The following is a 23,717-nucleotide window of genomic DNA, read 5'->3' as shown; positions in this document are numbered from 1 at the left end:
TCTAGAAACAAATTTGCTAGGTTTGGTGATAAAGGAGATCCCATTGCTGTTCCTTCCTCTTGCTTGTAAATTTGACCTGTCCAGGGGAAGTAACCTGATGCAATAACAAACTTGAACAATTCAACTATATCAGACGGAAATTTTTGAGTTAGTAATTCTATTGTTTCTTTATGGGGAATGTTTGTGAAGAGGGAGAAAATGTGGAAGCTGATTAACAAGTCAGTTTTTGATAGTTGAATGTCTTTAATTTTTGTGTGAAACTCAGTAGAATTTTTGATCGGAGAGACTGAGTGGCTTATGTGAGGGCGGAGAAGGTTAGATAAGAATCTTGATAATTGTACGTTGGACAGCTGATACAGTCTACGACGGGTCTAAGTGGAACATTAGTTTTGTGTAGCTTAGGTAAGCCATAAATTCTAGGAGGTCTTGCATGGTATGTTTTAAGTTTTTTGATTGTTTCTTCATCTAAGGAGGAAGTTTCATTCTAAATCCATCCTTTTACGCATGGAGGAACATCAAAGAGACATTTCTTACAACAGAACCAGAACCAGCGATCTCTCTAGCCACGTTCTCTTCTCCGTCAACGCAGATGATGGCCGCCAACACATCGTTGATTGGCAAAAAACCTGTAATATCCATGTGTGCCTATGATGAACTGGAAAGAAGAATAATTGAATCTAAAGAAATATCACTTGATTCATCTCATATTAATAACAGCCTTAGCTATAATATTTCTGATGCGCACATTGCCACTGTCCAATACTGGCGCACTAATACCAGCTCACGCACGTAATCAACTTCAGTTGGAACTCTAGCACGCATTCCTCTTAAATGTACTTGTTTTATACTAGATCTGTTAATGTATTTTTTCATGTGTCTGTTAATTTTATTTTACTCTTTACCAATGATACCTGAAGAAGTTGTATTTCAACGAAACTAGTTGTATCTTAACAATAAATTCTTCATTCTCGGTATAAAGTCATTTAATTTCCTTTTTTTATATACAGTTCTTCCGAGTAAATAATGAACATTAATATATATATACATATATATATATATATATATATATATATATATATATATATATATATATATATATATATATATATATATATATATATATATATATATATAATATTCACCCAAGCTTGATTTGTTTCCTTAGTCTAAAGTAAAAGGCTGGTTATATTCCACTAATTCGATCCCCACCCAGGTCCTATGAGTTGCTGGAGATACTTTCTGAATATGAATGCTGTGGCATTCATATTCAGAATTTGTCAGCTGCAAAAGGCCACTTTTGCAGCTGACAAATTTTTAATCCATCTAACTCGAGTGCTTCTAGATGTTTTGTAATGTTTTAGGGATGGAGCCTAAATCACTTATTATTATGGGGACAACTTTCGTTTCCTTTTGCCAGATTAGTTCAACTTTGACTTACAACTCGCGATACTTTGTAATGTTTTCAGTTTCTTTGTCAATTCTGCTATCTCCTAGTACTGATACTTCGATAAATCTGAACACCCTTGTTTTCACTTTTTTCAACCACTCTTATATCGGGTGTATTGCATTCCAAGCTTTTGTCAGTCTGGATTTTGAAATCCCAGAGTATTTTAGCTTTTTCATCCTCAATCACTTTCTGGTGAACTTTATGCTTCCAATAGCCTTTAGATACTTTAATACATAAATGGCAGTGGATTATCTTAGCTACGTTACCATGCCTTTTACGGTACTCAATTTGTGCGGTTTTGCTGCACCCACTTATAATGTGATCTACCGTTTCTTCGTTTTCTTTGCACAATCTACATTTACTGTCTACTTGCAGTTTTTCTATTTTTGCCTTCATAACATTGGTTTTAATGGCCTGTTCTTGTGTGGCAAAAATTACCTATTCTGTTTCTTTCTGCAGTGCTTCATTTCTCAACCATTGCCAGGTCAAGTTGCTGTCAGCGCTGTCCTCTATGCTGTGAAGGTAATTTCCATGCAATGCCTTATTTTTCCATCTTTCAGTTCTCACTTTTACTTGGTTGGTTTTGTATTCCAATTTTGACTCCATCTGTTTAAATAAACCCTCTTTCCTTACTTCAATTAGAAATTTTTCAGTTGTTTGCTGCAGATAATCATTTGGATTTCGTTTTTCTTCTTCAATAATTTGTTTTACTTGTAATGATCCTCTGCCTCCATTTTTGCGTGATAGCCAGAGCCTATCAATTGCCAAATATTTGTAGCTATCTTCGAATTTTATTGCCTTCATTATTTCACCATTGAGCAGCTCGATTTCGTCCAGATCCTGAAAGGTTCTTCACGTTATTCCAGCAATTGCACATTTTTCTAAGCCAAAATCCATTGATATATCTTGATTGAATATGTGTACAGTATTATGCAATGATCCGACTTCATTCTCTGATTTTGCGTACAACTTTAGATCGTCCAGGTATAAAAGGTGAGATATCCTTGCTCTTTTATGCGCAGTTTGATAACCATGAGCAGTTTTATTTAAACTTCTAGTTAAGGGGATCAATGACACGATAAATAATAGAGGTGATAATGAGTCTCCTTGAAACATACCCCTTTTTATGTTTACCTCTCCAGTTTCTTCTCTATTCAGAACGAACGTTGTTTTCCAATTTTTCATGCTGGATTGCAAACGTTTTTTACGTTTTCTGTTCTGGGTATTTGTTCTGTGCATTTTAAAATCCAACTATGAGGCACCGAATCAAAGGTGCCAAATAAAATTAAAATAAATATAAAAATAAAAATAGATTAGATTCGCTCTTTTTGCCTTTAATCTGTAATGGATTCACTATAAATCTCTGCTATTAAAGTTAGCAATGCTTATGAATAAACTTCCATACAAAAAGCTCAATCCCATTAAAACCACCTCGCCGTCAAAATGGATAAAACATATCACTACTCATACGCATAGTATCCATCATATATTTTAATGTAATATTATGGCGGTGGTGCAACACCAAGGCGACTCCTGGTAAAAAAAGTTGGATTAAGTTCTGATGTATGATGTTATACATTATGGGTGGGGGTCACTACCCAGACCGGTTTCAACCTTTATTGAGACTTCATCTTTATTGAGGTCTCATCATAGGCATAAATGTGTGTGTGTGTGTGTGTGTGTGTGTGTGTGTGTGTGTGTGTGTGTGTGTGTGTGTGTGTGTGTGTGTGTGTGTGTGTGTGTGTGTGTGTGTGTGTGTGTGTGTGTGTGTGTGTGTGTGTGTGTGTGTGTGTGTGTGTGTGTGTGTGTGTGTGTGAAGGTAAGAAATTTGAGAAGTGGTGAAAAGATGGCATCCATGGTAGAATCGTATTACAATGGAAATATTAGAAAAATCCTGACATCACTAGAATTGCGGAATGCATGTAGGTTAATCTATCACTTCAAATAATACTTAATGCTTTAACATTAAAACTTACGCTCTATGTATATTCAATGGAACTGCTGTTTGCCATCTTGAGACTTCTAATAGTGTGGCTTGAGTGTAGGGAAGACGAAGGCGATCTTCCCATGACGGCATCCTTTCCCTGCCGATAATATCGTCTATTTCATCCTGCACGCGTTTCTGAACATCAGGATATGCTGCCATTGTTAAAAGATTCCATAGAATTGAGACTGTGGTGGTATCTGTCCCCGCACCAAAGAATGCAGTTATATTTCCCACTAACATGGCATCTAAGGAAAAAACAAAAAAACAAATATATATAATAAGAAATCAATAACCAACAAATGACGAAATAACCCCCCAAAAAAAAACAAATGTATATGCTTTTTCATGAATACGGAAGAATGATATTAATGGTAAGTCATGAGAATGAGTTTTCTAAAATTTAGTCTTCGACTAGGCGACATGCGCGTACATTGATACCTGTAACTGTTAATCAGTATTGATACAGAAATCAATAATGATAAAAATTAATAAGAAAATAATACTAAAAAAGAAACATACGTGTTTCGACGACGATTTAAGAAATAAGAAATACTCACCACTAAAACTATTGTTGTAATTATTTCTTGAATTCATTTCTAGCAAAAATCTTTCAATGTAACTGTTGATGTTGTTCGGATCTATATTCTTGTTAATATATTCGATTTTACTTCTACAAAAATGTAAGTAAATAAAATAACAATTATTAAAATATTTAATCAATAGCAACTGGTAATAAAATATTTGTGTTTAACTATACTGTCCAGAATTATGCTTATATGCATCAATTTATTAATTTTGTGGAAATAAAGAACTGCGTGGTGGGTCAGTTAATGTTTTTTTTTTTATTTCACGTATTTATTTTTAACATAATCGACAAAACCTACTCTGGAGATGACCAAACGTGGAACTATAAGGTAAAAAAGTAGGTAACTAACCTAACCTAATATAACAGTGGAGCACTCTTAGATTAGGTTAGGTTAGTTAGGATTGCATAAGTGAGTCCAGATTTAAATTATTTGGATTGCGCTTGCGATTTCATATATTTTAGTTCTGGAATAATGTATTTATTAATTTTTCATTTTATTTTATACCGATAAATCCAAAACTATAGCATTTTTAATTATCATATTCATATATTATCATATCAAGAAAAACACAAATACAGATAAAGAAGACAAATACTGAAATTACTTACTCAATATACTTTAAAAGTTTAATGAAATCTTTGTAGAGTGGTAAACAACACAGAACTGTAATCACAAAAGGCTTTAGCCATGGGAAAAAGGTGGCAACATCAAACATGGAAAAATCTTCGTTTGAAATTGCAAACTGCTTGACTAATGTTTTCAGAAGCTCCTCATCTGTGTGTTTTCCGTAGATTAGAGTAGTGATGTTGTTAGCAGCGCTGCGAAGAAGGTGACTTTTCAGGTCACATGGTTTTCCATCAAAACTTTCGACGACTTTAATAAATGCGCAAATTTCATCCTACAAAAGAAAGATACCACGATGTTTTTCTAGATACTATTCAACAAGAAATATAGTTTTAGGAATACATGATATAATAAAATATTTCATTTCTTTTCTAAGTTTACAAAAGAAGTAATTATTCTAATCAAAGAAATGAAATTCATTTTGCCATAAAAGAAATTCATTTTTAATTAATTATTTATTTTCCGTTTTACATCTTCTTTTAATCGAAATAACATCTGAAGATACAATTGCAACAGTGAATTGTGCAAATAGTTCACTGAGTAATTTAGAGCATTGGTTCGAATATGCAATTTCGTTGTTACTTTGTTGAATTGCAGAATAATGACTCTGTTTTTGCTGTAAAATAAATAATTTCAATTTTATGTAAAACATTAAAATGGAGATCATGTCTTTGGCTTAAATATATGAAATGAAATATATAACGCGTTTTCTGAACACTCTACCTCTGGTTAAAGGTTTTATCTGATGGTGGTTGTGATAATGATTTTTATTACTCGGTAGTTTCTTTTCATAATTAAATCTCCTTGATTGTTTGTGGTTTATATAATCTGTTAAGTATTCCACTGCATTTCAATGATCTCTTTGAATTATTTCTCTTATATATTAAATTTACTGGGTTAATTATTTTTTTCTTTGCAATTTTTTCTCTCGAATCGGTATATTACTAATTAAATTTCTTCAGTCCTGTAGTTCTCATTATTTTCTGAGGGAAGGTCATGCCATTTTAATTTCGTTTTATTACGTGTCTTTGTGCCAAGTTTGTTTATGTTTACTTCGTCCGGGAAAGTATATAATACTAATTTTAAACTCTCTGGAGGATACAATGTTAATATAATCCCATTGTCATTGCCAATGCTATGCATATTATATAAACCAGATGTTTGTCTAACCTTGTTGATTATTTTAGCGTTAAAAGTCACTAATTTTACTCAATACCTAGGTAAAGAATCCGATATCCTTTCTAGTTCTGCATAAAATTTATCTTTGTACATAAATTCTTGTACATAGCCATTGATATTTGCAAGATCAAAAAGGCGACCAGAAATACGCATGTAACACAGTCGATAATGTAAATATTTTACGTATAGCAAGATGCTATTATGCAGAATGAAACCAACACCATTTCCAGGTGTCAGTACATGTTTTCCAATAGAGGAGTGTTCTATCATGTGTTGTATGCCTTCATGAGATGGCCTTCTTTTTCTTATATGTAAGATCTGAATATTGTCATTTTTAAATGAAGTTCAAATTAAGGACATGACTAATCAGACAGGTCTTTGACTTGTTCAGCATGAAAAAACCCTAACGGTAAATACGTTACCTCCGGCATAGCTCTCTCTGGGTCACCGGAATGCAAGCCCTCGACCACGACAAGGTGGAGGGATGGTGCATCCACACTGGCTTAGTTTACAAGCCTACGTAAAAGCACAAGCCACCTTGGCTTATAGAATTAGCTAAGGTGGTTGGCATTTATACTTGGCTTCATTTTATATATTATTATAAAATAATATACACTCATCAGTCAAAATATTATGACAACCTATCCTGTTTCTGACCAATCAACACGTTTGGACGGAAACAAGCCGATGGTGATTGTATCCTGGTATGGAAATTGTTCTCAGGGACATCACTGGATCACCTCATCCTCACTGAACACACATTGACTGCTCATTCTTACCTGGTGATTGCTTCGGACCGGGTATTACCCTACATGGCCACAATGTGGTTCAATGGATCTGGACTTCCACTTGGCATCTAGATCCATTGAGCCACGTTGTCACAAAACTGTCACAAATGTAAACCACAACAGGAAAACCGATTGTGGTACAAGGCCCACATTGAGTAAAGATGGTTAGAACAGCATATTCCGTCTACCTCTCTATAGTCAATTTCTCCCTATTTAAATACTATTGAACATTTGTGGGATCCTGAGGAAAGCTGCATGAGCCAAATCGACATGAATACCTCGCTCTGGTTTTTCTATTTGGTTCTTCTGTTATTCCTCTCTATTCTGTTGATCCAGAATAACTAAGGACAACTATCTTGGTCTAGTGTATTCAATTCCAAGAAAGATACAAATGGATCACGGAAAAAAGGAGATCCGGAGATTAGCTGGTTGGATCGCCAACCAGACAATCTCTGGGTAGTTATGTTTTGGATCATGAAAGTATTTTATATAAAATACATAATTCATATAAATTGTAAATTGTCATTTGTAAATGCATAATATAACTTCCAATGACAAAAGTGTTATGATTTATTGAGTTTATTCCTATGATAATAATATGCTAATTTGATCAGAAAACGATAGCACAGACTACAAAGCAAAGCGAAACATCCAACGTGTTCTTTCTGTTGACTCCCTATCAGCGGAGCACTTTCACCCCTAGTAATATCTTAGGATTTTATCTTTTTATGTTTTATCTTTAGATAAAAGATAATCTTTAATCTAAAGCCTATAATAAATTTTGTTTAATCCTTTAGCAAAGGTGGAGCAAGCTACCAACACTCCTATCTCAGTATCTCCCATAATGCAAAACACATCTCCTTGCGGATATGTCTAATGTTATGCATTAAGGGAAGGGCTACAACCCAGACTAGTTTCGACCTTTATTGAGGTCTCTTCAGTGGGAGCCAGGCCCAAGTGGAGATACCAGGCAGAAGCATTAGCAGGTCATCTCTACCTATAGGAGTTGCCAAATGGTGTGCCACCCTTTTTTAATAAATTACTCTGGATTTAGATAAAGCTGTTGAAAGTTTATTTTTCACTTGTGAGATGTGTTTTGCATTATGGGAGATACTGAGATAGGAGTGTTGGTAGCTTGCTCCACCTTTGCAAGGAGTATCCTGGTGTTGTACCACCTTACCCCCAGTCCTGAAGATACTTTCAGGCGCAAATTTTGTTTGCTCACACTTGGATAAAGGATTAAACTAAATTTATTATACTCAAACCAAGTGAAAAATAAACTTTAATAAACTTTCAAAATCTAAAGATTATCTTTCCATATATATCTGTCTTTATACATGAGTTTTTTAGTTACAATATTAAAAACACAGTATTAGGACTTTTATATTTTATGTTACCTTTATAAATTCTTCCATTTGTCCTTTCCCAACTCCTAAATCTCTGAGCACGTGGATAGCAAATCTTCTCTGTTCCTGCCATTCATGGCCGTTCTCAGCAATAAAATCTGGTAACAAATATTTTAGACAGAAATCTAAGTATAATAATTTTAAGTGTTTATTTTATTTTATTTTATTTATTCATTCATTCTACTGGATAAATATATTATAACATATTGCTCATTATTTTTGTAAATTTCAGATTTTGGGTTTATATTAATAGGAATTGAAAAAAATAATAGGTATACACATATCGCCTCTGAATTAAAAACTTTCGTTTAATACTGTATTGGATCTTTAGGCATGCGGCAAATAATGATAACAATAACAATACACACACATAACAAGTCAGACGTTTTATGCGAAGGTGACTTTCATTTGTCAGTGTGAAACTTGCAGCTTGCTTACTGGGGGTGTAAAGTCGCTTGAAAACGTTCCATTTTTGGCCTCTAGAGTAAAGCGACTGCTTAGACCAATATACTCTAGGACCCATCCGCAGTAATAATCTAACATAGGCTTCCACTTTATGGCGGGAAGAAATCACATAAAATCGTGTTCCTATTTCTAATGGCTCATCGGAGAAATAGAAAAATTCCACATAAATGAGTATTCTTTAAAGATCAAACCGACGTGGGCTTACAACATTTGCTAGAATAATAAATACTTCAAATCCTCAATTGGCCTCATTTTGGAGTAAATATTGGCTCTGTTCTAATACCAACAGTCTGTTCGTCCAAATGTATAGTGTAACGGATATGAATTTTTTCAAAAATGAGACTATTTATTATCTAATCTAATTTTCATTGCGGCCACTCATGTTTGGGAAAGGAAAAAAAGAGCGGACGAAGCTCATGGAAGTAACGAACAACCACTTCGGTTTACTTATTGGATGTCTGAAGGCGCGCGCGTGTGTGTGTGTGTGTGTGTGTGTGTGTGTGTGTGTGTGTGTGTGTGTGTGTGTGTGTGTGTGTGTGTGTGTGTGTGTGTGTGTGTGTGTGTGTGTGTGTGTGTGTGTGTGTGTGTGTGTGTGTGTGAAATATCGATATATTCAAATGCCTTGAGAGGAGTCTAAGCCTCTACGTGCAAAGTCGATTAGAAAAGAGTAGTTACATATCATCTCGAATGTCTATTTGAACAGGAACTAAAAATTTTCAAGAAGATTTTGCAGCAGGCCTTCAGTCAAGTTACTTCATCAGACGGGGCAGCCTTGGGATTTCTGATGTGTTAAAGAGGAGTATTACCATAAAAGCAGGAAAAAGGCTGAACTGACGTTTGCTGAGGCACCTTACTATGGATGCTTTGCACGTATTGCAAGAGACTTTTTCTGTTATTCAAGCTCAAAGCGATCCTGGTTTAAAAGCGAACGTGATATCAGAATACAAGATTTTTTTCCAGTGAAATAATAAAAGAAACTTGGCTTGGTTTTAGAAGTCTTAAAATAGAATAGTCTCTCGTTCGATTTCTTCAGTATCGTGCTGTATGATACAGCATGATAATAAATCAGCTGTATATTTGCCAAAGATATTCTTGTAACGTTATTCGGTTGTACCTCATAAGATTTAGAAATAGGAAGGATAAATGCAAATCACTGTCATCTCAAGGGCTATGAACAGGTAACTAATTAGTTACCTGTTCATAGTTTAGTTACCTAATAAGTAAAATCAAAAAGAAGAAAGTAGATGAAACAAAGAACCTTGGGAAATTCCTGTATAGTTGGTAAAGCTCAAGAATTACGATTAACTCAATCATTCGATGTAAGAGACTAGCAGAAATTCGCGTCTTAATGCAAAACGCATTGATCGTTTTAATATCGTTATTTCTCTTTCTATCGAATTAGTTACACATTACACAGTACCTGAAAATATTTTACCGATAAAATTTGGCAGGTAATACGTAACAGTAAATCATGGTTTGTGTTATCGCCACTGATATGATAATTCCTTGGTATGGAGATTGAAGATTCGTTATACATGATGAGAGATTTAGGAACATAGGTGCTTTAGTGTATAGATATCCGATGCATAAAATATTGTTCTTAATGAGACCCAGTTATACACATACCGGCCAATGAATTAGTAACTTTTAAGCACATGTAGGCAACTATTTAAGAATGCTACTGTCGATCAGTACCCGACAATAGTATTACTATTGTCGGGTACTGATCACAATGGGGAAATGTATTGATCAAAATGGGAAAAAGCATACGGCTTGTCTTAGAGGCACAACTGTGGCCCTAAGACAGTCTGTCATGAAGATCTCTTTCGTTTGAAGAGGGTTTGACAGAAAAACAGAACTTCCTGTACAGTAATCATTGCTGCGCACAGGAAGATATTGCCGGACAGCCTTAATGAAGGCTATCCGACCACTGTAACGAATATCCGACCACTGTAAAAGATATACATACATATGCACACGCCGATTAAAAACGCATAGTAATTGATTATTTTACATTGGTTACTATCTCATTTTTATACTCTTATTCTAACGAAATTGTCAATATTCTTATAAAAATTTAAGTATTCTCTAATTTGCTTTCTATTTGTATTTATGTTGGTCTCGTTTCGTTCGACACTGTTTCCAGATCTGTGTTGACCATGTTTTGCATTTCACTTACGAAATGTGCAGCGAATATCAATGCGGTTTCATCTGCAGAGGAGTTTACCTTACTTAATAACTGTAGGTAACAGAAGTCGCTGTAAATTCTAAATATCCCAAACAGAGAACCTTGGTAAACCCTTCTATTTAGCTATATGAAATTGTTATGGGTTTTGGTAATTTTTAATACTTTGATCTTGTGGCAGGTTTAAATTTTAACCTTTAACCCTGCTATGAGCACAACCTCTAACTCATATATAGTTTCCAGTTTATTTATTTATTTATTTATTTATTTATTTATTTTGGTAAAATATTATCTTGGATTTATCCCATTATTTACGGAAAATATATTTAAGTCTGCTTAGCAAAGCTGGGAAAACCTTTTTTTTTCTCCTTTAAATGAAGACCAATTAGACGGTCTCACTGGGAGGTTGCAGCCATTTTCTCCCGGAAACAACACCCGTTCATGCCAGCTAGAAAAGAACATCAACAATTAACACACGTAATAATTAGCTTCAAGTCTAAGTTGATTCGCGGATAATTTCAAACGGTATTCAAACATAAAAGAATAGAAAAAATATCCATAAAATATGTTTACTCAGATTGTTTGGTGTCGTGACTGTGTGCGTGCTACATGGAATATTGTATAATAATGTGTATAAATATTAATAATTTTTGTAGGTTAACAACGATACGTTTTTAGAGACTCCCAAAACAAAGCAAAAAAGTAAGTGAGGGTATTCAAAAAAAAAAAAAAATCGAAACAGTAAGGCTGTATAAACTTACTAAAGGTGACCTTATAGCTGAAAATATTGATTGCAATTATAATTATACGCATGCTGTAATGCGAGGAAATACTAAGAATGGTTCCATTAAGTTAATCTTTTAATCTTAAGATTTAAGCTTAGTTAAAAGTAGTGTTGAATCCTTTATTGTGGGTGTTAGTTTGCAAAGAAGCGTGTTCCACTTATCATGAGGGTATTCTTTTACATCGTACAACGGAAATGCTCATATCTCTCGTATTTACACAAAATTGAGCATCTCGATTAGGAAAGAATTCACAATCTACCTTATTCATTATACTTGCATCCCCCAGAATTCATTCATTCTTCTTTAAGGTTCACCTTTCCTAACTGGGTTGTGTGGACAGCAGCTGCAAGAGGAACTTCCAATGGTCACGATCCTCCGCCACCAAGCTCAGGTGTTCTGGTGTGACTCCCAAACCTGTCCACCCAAGGTTTTGGATATAAACTATCCAGCGATTCCTTGGTCTTTTACGTGGCCTCCACCCTCTGGCTTGGCAAACAGGGGGCCTGCTAGGGGAGCCTCTCTTGTGGCATTCTGACCAGGTGCCCGTACCAACGTAACTGCGATCTCTCAACATCAAGAAGCAGCGATTGAGTATTGAGGGTTTGCCGAATTGCAGAGCTTCTGAATCTGTCGAGTCTTGTCAGCTCCCGCAACCCGTCGAAGGAACCTCATTTCAGCCGCTTGGATGCGTGTCCACATTCTTTCGGTCATTACTCAACTCTCATGATCATAGGTAAGGATGGGGACATAGACGGTAGTGAAGACAGCTAGCTTTTCCTTATGGCTTAACTCCCTCTTCAATACTACCGAACGGCCAAGCTCCCTCAATATTGCACTTGCTGAGCCAATCCGAGTATCTAGCTCTACGTTCCAATTTCCATCACTCGTGAATATGGACCCAAGGTATTTAAACTTCTCTACCTGCCTCAGTAAGACTCCACTCACATGTAGAGAGCACTGAGATTGTTGACTTGAGATCACAGATGTTTCAGTTTTGGCCACACTAATTTTCATTCCGGCTTCTGCACAAACATCTACAAACCTATCCAGGGTTCGCTGGAGGTCATCTGCGAAAAGCAGACGTCCAATGCTATATCTTCCAATTCTGACATGCTCACTGCCTCGGCTGTGCCTCGGCTATTGATCCAGTCCATAAATATTATGGAAACGAGGGGTGACAAAACACACCCTTGGCAGAGGACAACGGAGACTGTGAAAGGTTCAAATTTTGTGCTGTTTACCCCGTCATAAAACTCTGGGCATTCATACAAGGACTTGGTGGCAGCTAATGGTTGGTCATCCACTCCATACTCCTGTACTACTTGCCAAAGCGTTTCCTGAGGAACCCGATCATATGCCTTCTCCAAGTCCACAAAACATGTGTAGACATTCTTGACATTCCCAAGATTTATCAAAGACTTGTCTTAAAGTGAAGAATTGGTTAGTTGTGCTTCTACCAGGACGAAAGCTACATCATTCTTCCTGGAACTTTGACTCAACTGTGTTCCTTCACCTTCTTTCCAAGCACCTAGCATATACTTTCCCAGGCAGGCTAAGCAAAGAGATACTATGATAGTTGCTGCAATCTCTCTGGTCTCCCTTCTTGAAGATTGGCATTATTATGCCTGTCTGCCATTGCTTTAGTGCTCGCCCAAATATCTAAGCAGCCTGACACACTCGAGTCAGCCAAAGAAACCCGTCTAGATTTAAGGCTTTTTTTAGCATTTCGGACCGAATTTCTTCATGACTAGCAGCCTTGCCCAATTTTAGCGATTTTATTGCTAAATGGACCTCTTCTGCTGTGAGACTAGTCATCCGCACGATCTGTACCTCTTGAATGTCCACAACCGCTGGGCCACCTGGATTAAGGATGCTCTCAAAGTATTCTCTCTATCTGTGGAGAATAAGCTTCTCGGTTGTTAAAAGTGCACCATCAGAGGTCTTAATTGCCCTTGCTGTTCACGATTTCCTCCCTCGAAGGTAGCTGATGGTCTACTAGAAAACTTTGTTTGCATTTGCATAGGATGAGTCTAATCTTTCTCCAAAGGATTCCCAGGCCTTCTGCTTTGCTATCTTTACTGTCTCAGCAGCAACGTTTTGCGCCTCAGCGTACTGGAAATCCATCTCAGGTGACCTGACCCTAAGCCATGTTAAGTAGGCCTCCTTTTTTTCCCGGACAGCTTTTTGGACCACTTGGTTCCACCAAGGTGTCCTTTTCTCACTGTCCGTCGCAACCCCGAGCTGCTTTCTGCAAGCGCATGAGAGTGCAGAGGCAGTAACAGCTGTTCTGAACAGCTCCCACTCCTCCTCAACATCTGCAGTATGCTGGGGAATCTCTTTGAACCTGGAGGAAATGTCATCTGCAAAATTCCTCGTCTCATCCTTATTTTCCAGTGCCTCCTATTTCATGCAATATAGCTCCTTAGCCCTAACAGCATTGATGGTAGCATATGGTTTCTGAAGCCGTAGGGTGCAGACAACAAGGAGGTGGTCAGTTGACAGTTCATTCTGCCCCTTTCCTCACATGAATGTCCAGCACTGAGGAAAATAGGTCTGCTGAGACTATAAAGAAGTCAATCACAGATCTTTTTCCAAGTGTATCCCTGTACCAGGTATACTTATGGACTTCTCAGGGGACAAGCTGTTAGTACAGCAGAAGTCAAATAATTTCAAACCATTCGCGTTAAGGTCAGGGTCTCCGTTCCTCTCAACCACACCACTCCACGTCTGGTCATCTGTTCCAACATGTGCATTGAAATCTCCCATTAGCAGGACTGATTTCATGTCTGTCACCCTGTCAAAAGCAGCATCCACTTTCTCTAAGAAGGCAGAGTATTCTGACTCCAGATTTGGTGCATGGGCTTGCAGCACAGCCAAGTCGTGGTTTTTAATCTGTTGCATTAACACACACATACCAGTCTCCCATTTGGGTTTCAGCTCTACAACACAATCTGACAGCCGGGGGATTGTGAGTAACCCACACTCGCCTGAGCAGACATTGTCGGCCTCACACCACAGCAGTAGAGCTTCCACCCCTCATTCAGGTCGATAGTTCCAGAGCCCCTTCTCTCCTCTTGGTCGAAGAAAGCCCCCCACTAAATCTGGTTGGTACGCTTCCCTGTCAGAGAGAGGAAGTTCCAGTTGCCTAAAGCCATAGTCTGGTGCCGTTGTCGTTGCCATTTCCGTCCTTTTGCAGAACTATTTTTTGCGCTACACATAAACACCTCCCCAAACAGGTAGCGGGCCCATTCATGGAGTTTCCTCTAGCAGAGTGCTGAGAAGTGGTGTCTAAGAAAGACTGTAACATATTTTTCGAATGGATCCCTCTGCCTAAAACCAGAATGCGTCCATTGGACGATGCGATACGACCATTGTTTTTTGACCTGACCATGTTACAGTGTTTTGTAGTGTCATGTTAGCACTTCCTTGTTAGCATAAGATTAAATGACACAGAAAAATAAGAAAGATTCACCCTTAGCCCCTCGAATACTCTAATAGCATTCGGAGGAAGGAGCAACAAGAGAATAAAGAAAGAAAGAAAGATTTAAGAAAGAAAGAATCCCCAGAATTTTCATTCATAATTCTACAAACGCTGTATTTAACCGAAACGTAATGATTCGAGAGCCCATGACCATGGGCCATTACCGTTATACATAGTTTTCTTCAAATCCGAATTCCCCCCCGCCCCGAAGAAAAAAAGAACATAATTTCATGGAAATGGAACAAAGAAGAATCTGTGAAAGTTGCAAATGATTGTTAAAAACAAAGTCAAATACCTACAAGATTAAAATTGTTTCTTTCGATTATTTCGATAAATAAATATCTGAAATTCACCCATATATGGATAAGACACTCAAAAGGCTATTTCCCCTTCATCTTCTATTATTTATATATTTTAGATTCGGGATATTCTAGTCAGCTTATACCGACTAGCTTAGCGTAAGTCCCACTAAATTCCATATACTTTGCTGATGAACTTTCATGCTTCTCTCAAATATGAGTTATTTTTAATTCTTCAATATCTTGCGTGGTATAATGTGAAGCGATTCATTAATGAGGACAAACCACACATTAAACAACTACATTTATGGATCTCTATTTTTTTCTTTATTCTTAATTGTTCGAAGAAACTCACAATAATCTGAAAGCAATTCTGGTAATAAATACTCTCTCAGTTTAAAATACTATCTCGAGTTTTATTTTAGTTTTTTTTAGATATTTAAAATCATTATTAAAAGACTCCGTTAATTAAAAGACTGTTAAAGACTCCCCTAATTGTTTCCTGGCTTCGCCTGATTCCTAAAAGTAAACACAATATACTAATGCTTCAAGAAGAGTACCCCGTAAACATTGGAGTAAATTCGCGTTAATAGCTCGGGTGCGCGTTCACAAATACATACAACTTAAGCACTTTGAACAAATATCTTAGCGTTTCAGTAGTTTTAAACCGCCCAGAAGGTGAAGTAGAGTGAGCGCTGAAACAATATCACCCAGAAATCAGTGGCTGCGATAGGTTATTGTGTCAACCAATCCAAATGGACGTTGCCATTTGTCATGAGTTTATGTTTTTGTTTTCTGAGTTTGATCTGTTCTGCATGCGTGAAGTGTGAACTGACGTGTTTAGGACACCGTTATAAACAATTTATTTTTGCCCATATTTACAATGGGAAACTGTGTTGACGATTTACTGAATATCCCGTTTTCTGCCAGAGCTTTCGCGGACTGTATGATTATAGTCGAAGCACGTCGGTTCTTGTGTATAACAAGTAAGTAAAACAAGTTATTTTTGCTCTTCTTTGGTCCAGTCCGGAAAAGTAATAATTTCCCAAGTGATTACTTTTTGCGATTCCTGTGCATATTGTATGGCACAAGAATCGCAAATATCATATCGAAATTCAAATAATCCGTGACTCACTCTAGTATTTCCCAGTGATAATCTAATCTCATCACGAATCGTAAACTCTTTATGCTTCTCTCATAAACGACGATTGAAGCATAGCTGTTGTTCATTTTATCTTTATGCTTCCCATATTGAAAATTATATTAATTGATAAATTAAAATTTTCAAAATTATCCTGCAATTAATTGCATTGGAATAATGAAGATGAGCGCTGATGCGCTATGCACTCTTAAAACTTTCATACAACGATAAACATACAATCATAAAGTCAATTTCATGTGATGTTGCATGAGCCACACGACAGCACACCCAACAACCGAAATGGGAACGCGACGCCACTGATATATATATATATATATACGAAATTAGCTTACTTTTGCTTCCAGGAAGAAGAGTAAATGCCATCGGACTTGGCCTGTCTAGAAACTTAGTCATTACCTCTTTGGTGCTCTCGAAATCGTTCAAGAAGACTACTAAATGAGACCCAATCTTCATACTGAAACAAAAACGACATGTTTTCTTTTTAATTAACTTTCATGTGAAATCAAATTGTCAATATTACAATAGCATAATAGTGATAATTCACATATCCTCTGAATGATCTCATATGTAATTTTAATATCACCATTGATGTTGGAAAGATTTTTATAGTAGAAATAGGTCTACCTTTTGAGGTATTTGTTGCTATTTATGTGTATATCTTTTTTTTAATATTAAGTATTTCTTTTGAGGATTTTAAGAAATTAAGAAGAAACTAGCGTATTAATTAATCTTCGTCATTTTGCATTATCACCTGTAAAAGCAATTATTTGTAGTGATTAGATACAAAAATTAATGTGAAAGTAAATATTTGTAAGTTTCAAATTTAAATTTACTCCACCTAACTTCACGTTTCCGCCTTAATATCTACCATGACAGTACGCACATATTTTGTAGCAGTTAACTGTAAACAAATTGAGCTTCAGCCTACCATAGAATAAGATATAATATGGCTAAGATTAAACACAACGGAAAAACTACTAAAAATTTCACAAAAGAATTAAATTCAATAGAAACAACGACTTTCCAAGTAAAAAAAGTAAGAATTACAGTACATTCTGACTAAATGCCAAATGATATTTTTAAAATATCAACATTAGATTTAGTTGTTTACTTTGAAAGTCGTTGTTTCTATCCAATTAGCTGACTTTTTTTCCACAACAAATGTTTCTTGCTGTTTTCTTTGAGGGATTTTTAGTTTTAGCCTTTTAATCTTTGTAATATTATTAGCTCTTTTTTTAATGATTAGATTGAAATATCTTTGTATATTATCCATTCGTGGACTTTTTTCATTCCTGTTGTTTCTTTGATTATATAATTTTCTCAATTTCTTTTTGGTGTAATTTTTGGTGGTATACTAATCTATCATTATTTATGTGTACTTTTTTTAAAAGTTATTATTCTCTTTCATCCTGTTGTTTCCCTTCTGAATATATTGTAATCACTTCATATGCATGTTTCATTGATAACTGAATTATCTTTAAATATTCTTGCATGAGATGATAAAAGGTAATCTATTTCACTTTTTTCTCAATGCTTACTAATCTATGTTTATTTGCGATTTGATCTTTTTCTTGTAAATTGTGTTCATAGCATTTGCTGGTTCTTCGTCAAAAAATTTAACCTTTTATCATTTTCAATTTTTCCTGCTCCTGACCTACAATCACCCAACACTATTTTAGGCCGTACATCCTGCTGTTACTGTATTAGACTTTGTGTCAGATTATTTATCTTTATCTACTTTATAATTTCTATTTTATAATTATAATCATCTTTATAATTTCTGGTTGGTGCATACAGCTGAATTATTTTAATGATTTTCTGTTCTGATATTTGTTCTATGATACTTGTTAGCAGAACTGATATTCCTGCATATTTACCCACCTTATTTAGTTACTACGTACAGTTATTGAGAGTTAACGTATCGAGTGGTACGTTATCTACCCCACCAGTAAGGATGTCCAGGAGTTTGCTGGATATCCGTATTGTTGGGGCCAATGACGTGACTCTCGATAACTTAGATTTAGTTGTTTTGTAAACAACTAAATCTAATGTTGATTTTAAAATCTAATGTTGATTTTAAACCAGAAAAGAAAAACAGAGCCTGGGACTTCTATAACCGATGAATGAACAGGCTATCAAGAAAATTCATGATGTGGAAGAAATACAAATATAGTTTCATTGATAATATCCAAACTGCCAGCCCATTCTACCTTGTTCCGTTTTGAGTTGATAGCTAACAGGCGCATCACATGTAAAACTAATTGAACCTATTTCAATTATTACTATCTTTTCAAATAGTCTACTTTATGTCGCGAAATGATAAAGAATTAATGATTTAAATAATTAAAAATCTCGTTTAAAATAAATGTAATAAATGAAATTGTTGCTTACCTTAATACGTTGCCATATTTCTTCGAGAGTTTCATTACTTGCAAATGAACATTTCTTTTAAGGAATGGATAATATCCTAAAAGTGGCAGTCCTGTTGGTCCAGGTGGAAGCCTTCTGCTGTCACTCAGACTGAGATAGATAACACATGCACATAAAACAGTTAAGAATACACTTATGGTAGAAGCTGTCAAGTGTGTTTCTATGAAAGAAGTGAATGGAAACTCCATGTTATCTTTAATAAATCATGAGCGATGCAGTACATAGAAAAAGTATTAGTTAATGTGAATAATCGAAGTGAAAACGGACGCCTTATCGAGTTGTAAAGAGTTCTGTCAGAATGAAAAGCATACACCCCATTCTTGTAGATACTTAACTCTGGTACCAGCAGGGTAAAGTTCATTGATAAGGAGAACGAGTGTCTCCTATAAAAAATAAATCAGCCGTTCTTAGAGATAGTTGAAATCTCTTCTTTGTTTCAAATATTGAGGGTTTGTAGTATATTGCATAAACACCACTGATTCCCTAAAATTTCAATCACCAAGGCGAATGGAGTACAGCGATCATTGTTTACCATTTTAGAAAAACAGAAAATAAATTCAACGAAGAAATTTGAATTTTGAAGAAATATTTCGTTGTTATCCTTGATAACCTTTAATAGTATGATTTCGTTAGTATCCAAGAAAGTCTTATGCGAGAATATCTGACAAAATGGGAAAACAAAATCAACGAACGCAAATGTAAGATAGAACAAGATAAATTCAGATAAAAATAAACTACAGGTTCTGCTTGTGACGTTAAGATAAATTCTTAAAATAAGAAGAAAATAAACTTTTTGCATCGGTTCTCTAAAATTTAAAAAAAAAAAGTACAAGAGTATGAAATGTATTTCTAACTTCCACTTCAGAGTATTCTGAGTAAATAGCTTAGGATACTATGAACTCCATGACATTATTATAGTAACAAAATAACCACCTCTTGCCATAATTCCTTTGCCTCTTTTATTATCAAAGTTCTTAGGAGGTGTTCTTTATCATTCTTTAAAGAACGGTGGACCGTAGTCTCTAATTTCATCACTCGAATTTAAAGGTATAAACCCCCAACATCTGAGGAGAGCTAGAAAAAAAAATTCTACCATATCCTGTCATTTTTAATATACATTGTTTAATATACATACTAGAAAATTTCTTGTACCGTCAGTGACCAGAATCGATCCTTTTATGTTCCTACTTCTGGGATTCTGCGCTAGGGAAACAAACAGAATTTTTACAGAGGACCCCACTGTTATTGTTGTTGTTGTTGTTGTTTTTGGTACTATTGAAAAACGTATGCACTTTATTATGGGCGCTTATGTTTCTTTTAAGCTGAAGAGGTTTATTTATATTATCTAAATCCGTCAAGGAGTTTTGAAATCGTACCTTTCAAAATTCAGATGTGGCCAGAGGTCAACGACTATAGAAGAACAAAGGATATCGACATTGTTATTAGGTAACTGTTAAATCATCCAATACCTAAAGGATCTACCGCCCATTGAAAATAATAACATGCCTTCTTTAATAGAAACCAGAGCCTCTTGAGTCAACAAATCAGAAAGCTTTTTACTTGTTTGTGTAAGTACGAATACATGAACTCTGTTATCCCAATAACTAGACTACGTACATTACTTAATAATACACAGATCCTCCATGACTTAACAATTGACAAACATAAATATGTTTTGACCTTTATCGAGGTCTCATCAGTGGGAGCCAGATAGGGGAGAGATAACAAGGCTGAAGTAAAGTTCAATTATTACAGAGCACGATTTCTTGATTATCTTAACCGTAGATGTCAAAGGTATGAATGACAATGTACACTACGCTAACATCCTATAGCGTATAGGATTCACACAATAACATACATCGTTTGCACATCAGGAAAATGCATTTTAATTTTGTAAGTGTCTGGTAATCCTTTCATTTTCTTGATTAATATCACAGCCGGTTATGGTATTGTACGCCCTCTATCCAAAAAGAAACCGAACTTTTCGAAAATAGAAGAAACTAGTGCGCCACCTGTTGTATCTTTTTGTTGTGGAAAGCGGAAACCTTCATTAGTGTTGTGTCCACTGTTTATGACATTGGTTTCATTAAAAGTCGAGTTATAGTGCCAAGAGTGACAGTCTGTTTTCACGAACGGTCGGTCGTCAGATATTCATGCAGTACTCGACGAATTCTCGCTATTAATCGCTTCAAAACTTAGAGATAAAACTCACCGTTGACCGTTTAGTCAGGCGAAACGAATTCTTTGTGGACAATCATAGAAACAAATCAGCATTGTGTTTACTTTTGACTTCTCCACGCGACTCCTTTTTCGGATGCTCTCTTCTGGTGGTCTCCACTTAGCACTCTGGCGCTTTGTTTTGGGCTCATACTCAAAACACCAGTAAGTTTCCTCACCAGTAACGATCGTTTCAAAGAGGTTTGAGTACTTACAAGCGGTTTTAATGAGGTCCTTGAAGTGTTCAATTCGATACATTTTTGTCGTCGGTCAACTTGTGGGGAATTTAATTTACGAAGGCCCGAACTTTCAGTCAAAATGTTGTGTACAGTTGATTTTGAAATTTCCAATTCATCTTCAATCAATCTCAAGGACTATTTTGGGTTTTTTTGATGAAATCACGCACATTTTGGATGATAACTTCTCAGTTCCAGTTTTTGGAGGGCCCGGCTTTTCGTCGTCCTCAAGCTTCTTCTCACGACCACTTTGAAATTGCTTAAACCACTCGTAAACTTGAGTAAGGGATAAGCATTCATCACTGTATGATTTTTGAAGCATTTGATGCGTTTTGGTAAGACTTTTACCAAGTTTAACACAAAAGTCAATCGCGACTCCTTTGAATCGCAACTACTTTGGAAACAAAGCAGTCGTGAGAAGAATCTCACGATATTGTTTTCTACTATACCTTTATGCCATTGCAATCTATGTAATTGCAGTTTATAAATATTTCGTATAGAGTATAGTCTCCTTCTCTCTTAGTCATTTAATGTGACATCAGCATATGTAATTGTAAGTCGTTTAGGTTTTCTTTAAGTTATTTCCTTACAAAATAAACGGGGTTGCTTATTAAAAAGATGTCTTCCATCAATATACAAAAATAATAAAATTAAACAAAACAAAATAAATGAATATGAATACATATTTAATTATTTATCAGAACAGAATTTTCAAATGAGACCTCCTCCTTCAAGTTCACGAAATTTTAAAGAAATAATTTATATTTCATGTTATTAATACCTACTATAACAAATTCTTTGCAGCGCAGTGCAGCAAGATATCGAACAAAGGGAAACATTAGTTTCAGGATAAAACATTGAATTCCCATTTGCTAAGCGAGTCCCCCCCCCAAACACATGAATAATATAAGATTCGTGCCTATGGTGCAGTAGTATATAAACTTCTGCACCTAATCCGTAAGGAAACTAGTTTCTAGATTATTATATTTTTATAGATGCCATCATTATGGAGGTATGCTTGAAGTTCTGGTTATCTCTGCACTTTCTATACCTACGAAATTTCTACAGTGAATGTATCTCAAATGGGCGAACAATATTTCCTATCACACAGTGCAGTTTACTATGATATGATATAACTTGAGAGAAAACAATCCGTCTCTAAACAACTGACCAATTCAGATCATTCTTTGGGCCTAAATCAAAAATGGAAACAAATTGGCCATGAAAATTGTCCGAGGTATGCAGGAACTTACAATACAAACAAAATGTATGATTCAAAACCAAAGGTAAACTATATTTCATTAAAAATGTAATTTGTATATTTCTAGGGCAATCCAGTCATGCATGGACTCACAATGTACTTCATACACATTAATATAGTCTGATTAACACAACAAAAAGTTTACTTTTTACACAACTTCATGCAATATGTTCCCTAAATTACGCGAAATGTTTCTTTCAAAATATCTGTTGTTGTTTGTTTGTTGTGTGGGTTTCCCCACAATTTCCCCTATCCGTCCCATTAGGACAGGTTTCCCTCCAAAGAGGGACTTCTAAGTATGCATTTTTGAGTGTAAACCCGTGTGTCTGTTCAGAGGGCCAATTTGTTTGTTCTGAGGGACGAAAACCCGAGTTTCTGGAGAAAACACCCTCTACCTACGTATGAGACCGGCTAACTCACGTTTAGTCGAAAGTGACCGATGAAGATTCCTCACGTCATAGATGGAATCGAACATCGGTCTATCCGACCAAAGGGCTTCGTCTATACCGACCGAACTACGCAGGATCTAAAATGTCTATTCGCAGGTGCCAAATGCAAAATGTAGAATATTTGTTAAAGATCATGAGATTAATAATATGTCAAAAACTTATTGGAATGAAAATATCGACTATTAGTTTGTAAGATTATTTGATGGAAGTGATGCCTAGTTTCATTTACATATCTTATTTGTTCAAACTCTGAAGTATTCTATGCCTGTCAATGATATAACATGTTTCTAAAATTCAGTACTCTAAAATTTTTATTTTAAATTGTTTAGAATGATTATAAATAATTCTGAAAATTGATTTCATTAATGTTAGTTGAAATGTTTAGTAGCAAATAAAATCCACGTAAATAAATAAATATTTGTATTTGCTAATAAAAGTTCCATTTATATAGATTATTTATTTCTTTAACAATCGCAATAAAAATCATACTCTGTTAATATATTAACTGTTGATTCCATGCTATCAATACAAGAATTCAACCATAAAAAAAAAAAATATTAGAATTAAATATGGTCACAACATATTTGTTTCCCTGTTCGTTTGAACGACTAGTCTCTAAAAGTACCTATTAGTGCCTATAGGAAAACAGTTCTGCGACGATGTCCTTTTCGCTTTTTCTTTTTTTTTTTTTTTTTTGGTATTTTGAGAACAATGTGATAACAAACATAT

The 23,717-nt window shown here is 35.4% G+C and overlaps 1 protein-coding gene across 3 annotated transcripts in view; it reads right to left on the bottom strand.

Annotated features, from left to right (window-relative positions):
• LOC150101511 (vitamin D 25-hydroxylase-like) overlaps positions 1-19,133 on the bottom strand; it is a 29,492-nt gene extending 10,359 nt beyond the window's left edge. For all 3 annotated transcript variants that reach the window (XM_090400160.1, XM_090400159.1, XM_090400158.1), the window contains exons 1-6: positions 18,787-19,133; positions 16,728-16,849; positions 8,010-8,116; positions 4,630-4,919; positions 3,992-4,104; positions 3,424-3,679 (exon numbers count right to left, since the gene is read on the bottom strand). In XM_090400160.1, coding sequence (XP_090256286.1) covers positions 3,424-3,679; positions 3,992-4,104; positions 4,630-4,919; positions 8,010-8,116; positions 16,728-16,849; positions 18,787-19,013 — 1,115 coding nt within the window. In that variant the 5' untranslated portion in view covers positions 19,014-19,133. The remainder of the gene's footprint in view (positions 1-3,423; positions 3,680-3,991; positions 4,105-4,629; positions 4,920-8,009; positions 8,117-16,727; positions 16,850-18,786) is intronic.
• Positions 19,134-23,717: the final 4,584 nt, after the last annotated feature.

This window comes from Typopeltis vanoorti, chromosome 11 (assembly GCF_054136105.1).
Source record: "Typopeltis vanoorti isolate ZY-2024b chromosome 11, IOZ_Tvanoo_1.0, whole genome shotgun sequence".
Lineage (NCBI taxonomy): Eukaryota > Metazoa > Arthropoda > Arachnida > Uropygi > Thelyphonidae > Typopeltis > Typopeltis vanoorti.
Note: the sequence above shows the minus strand (reverse complement) of the source record. Positions and strands in the feature narration are given on the sequence as shown.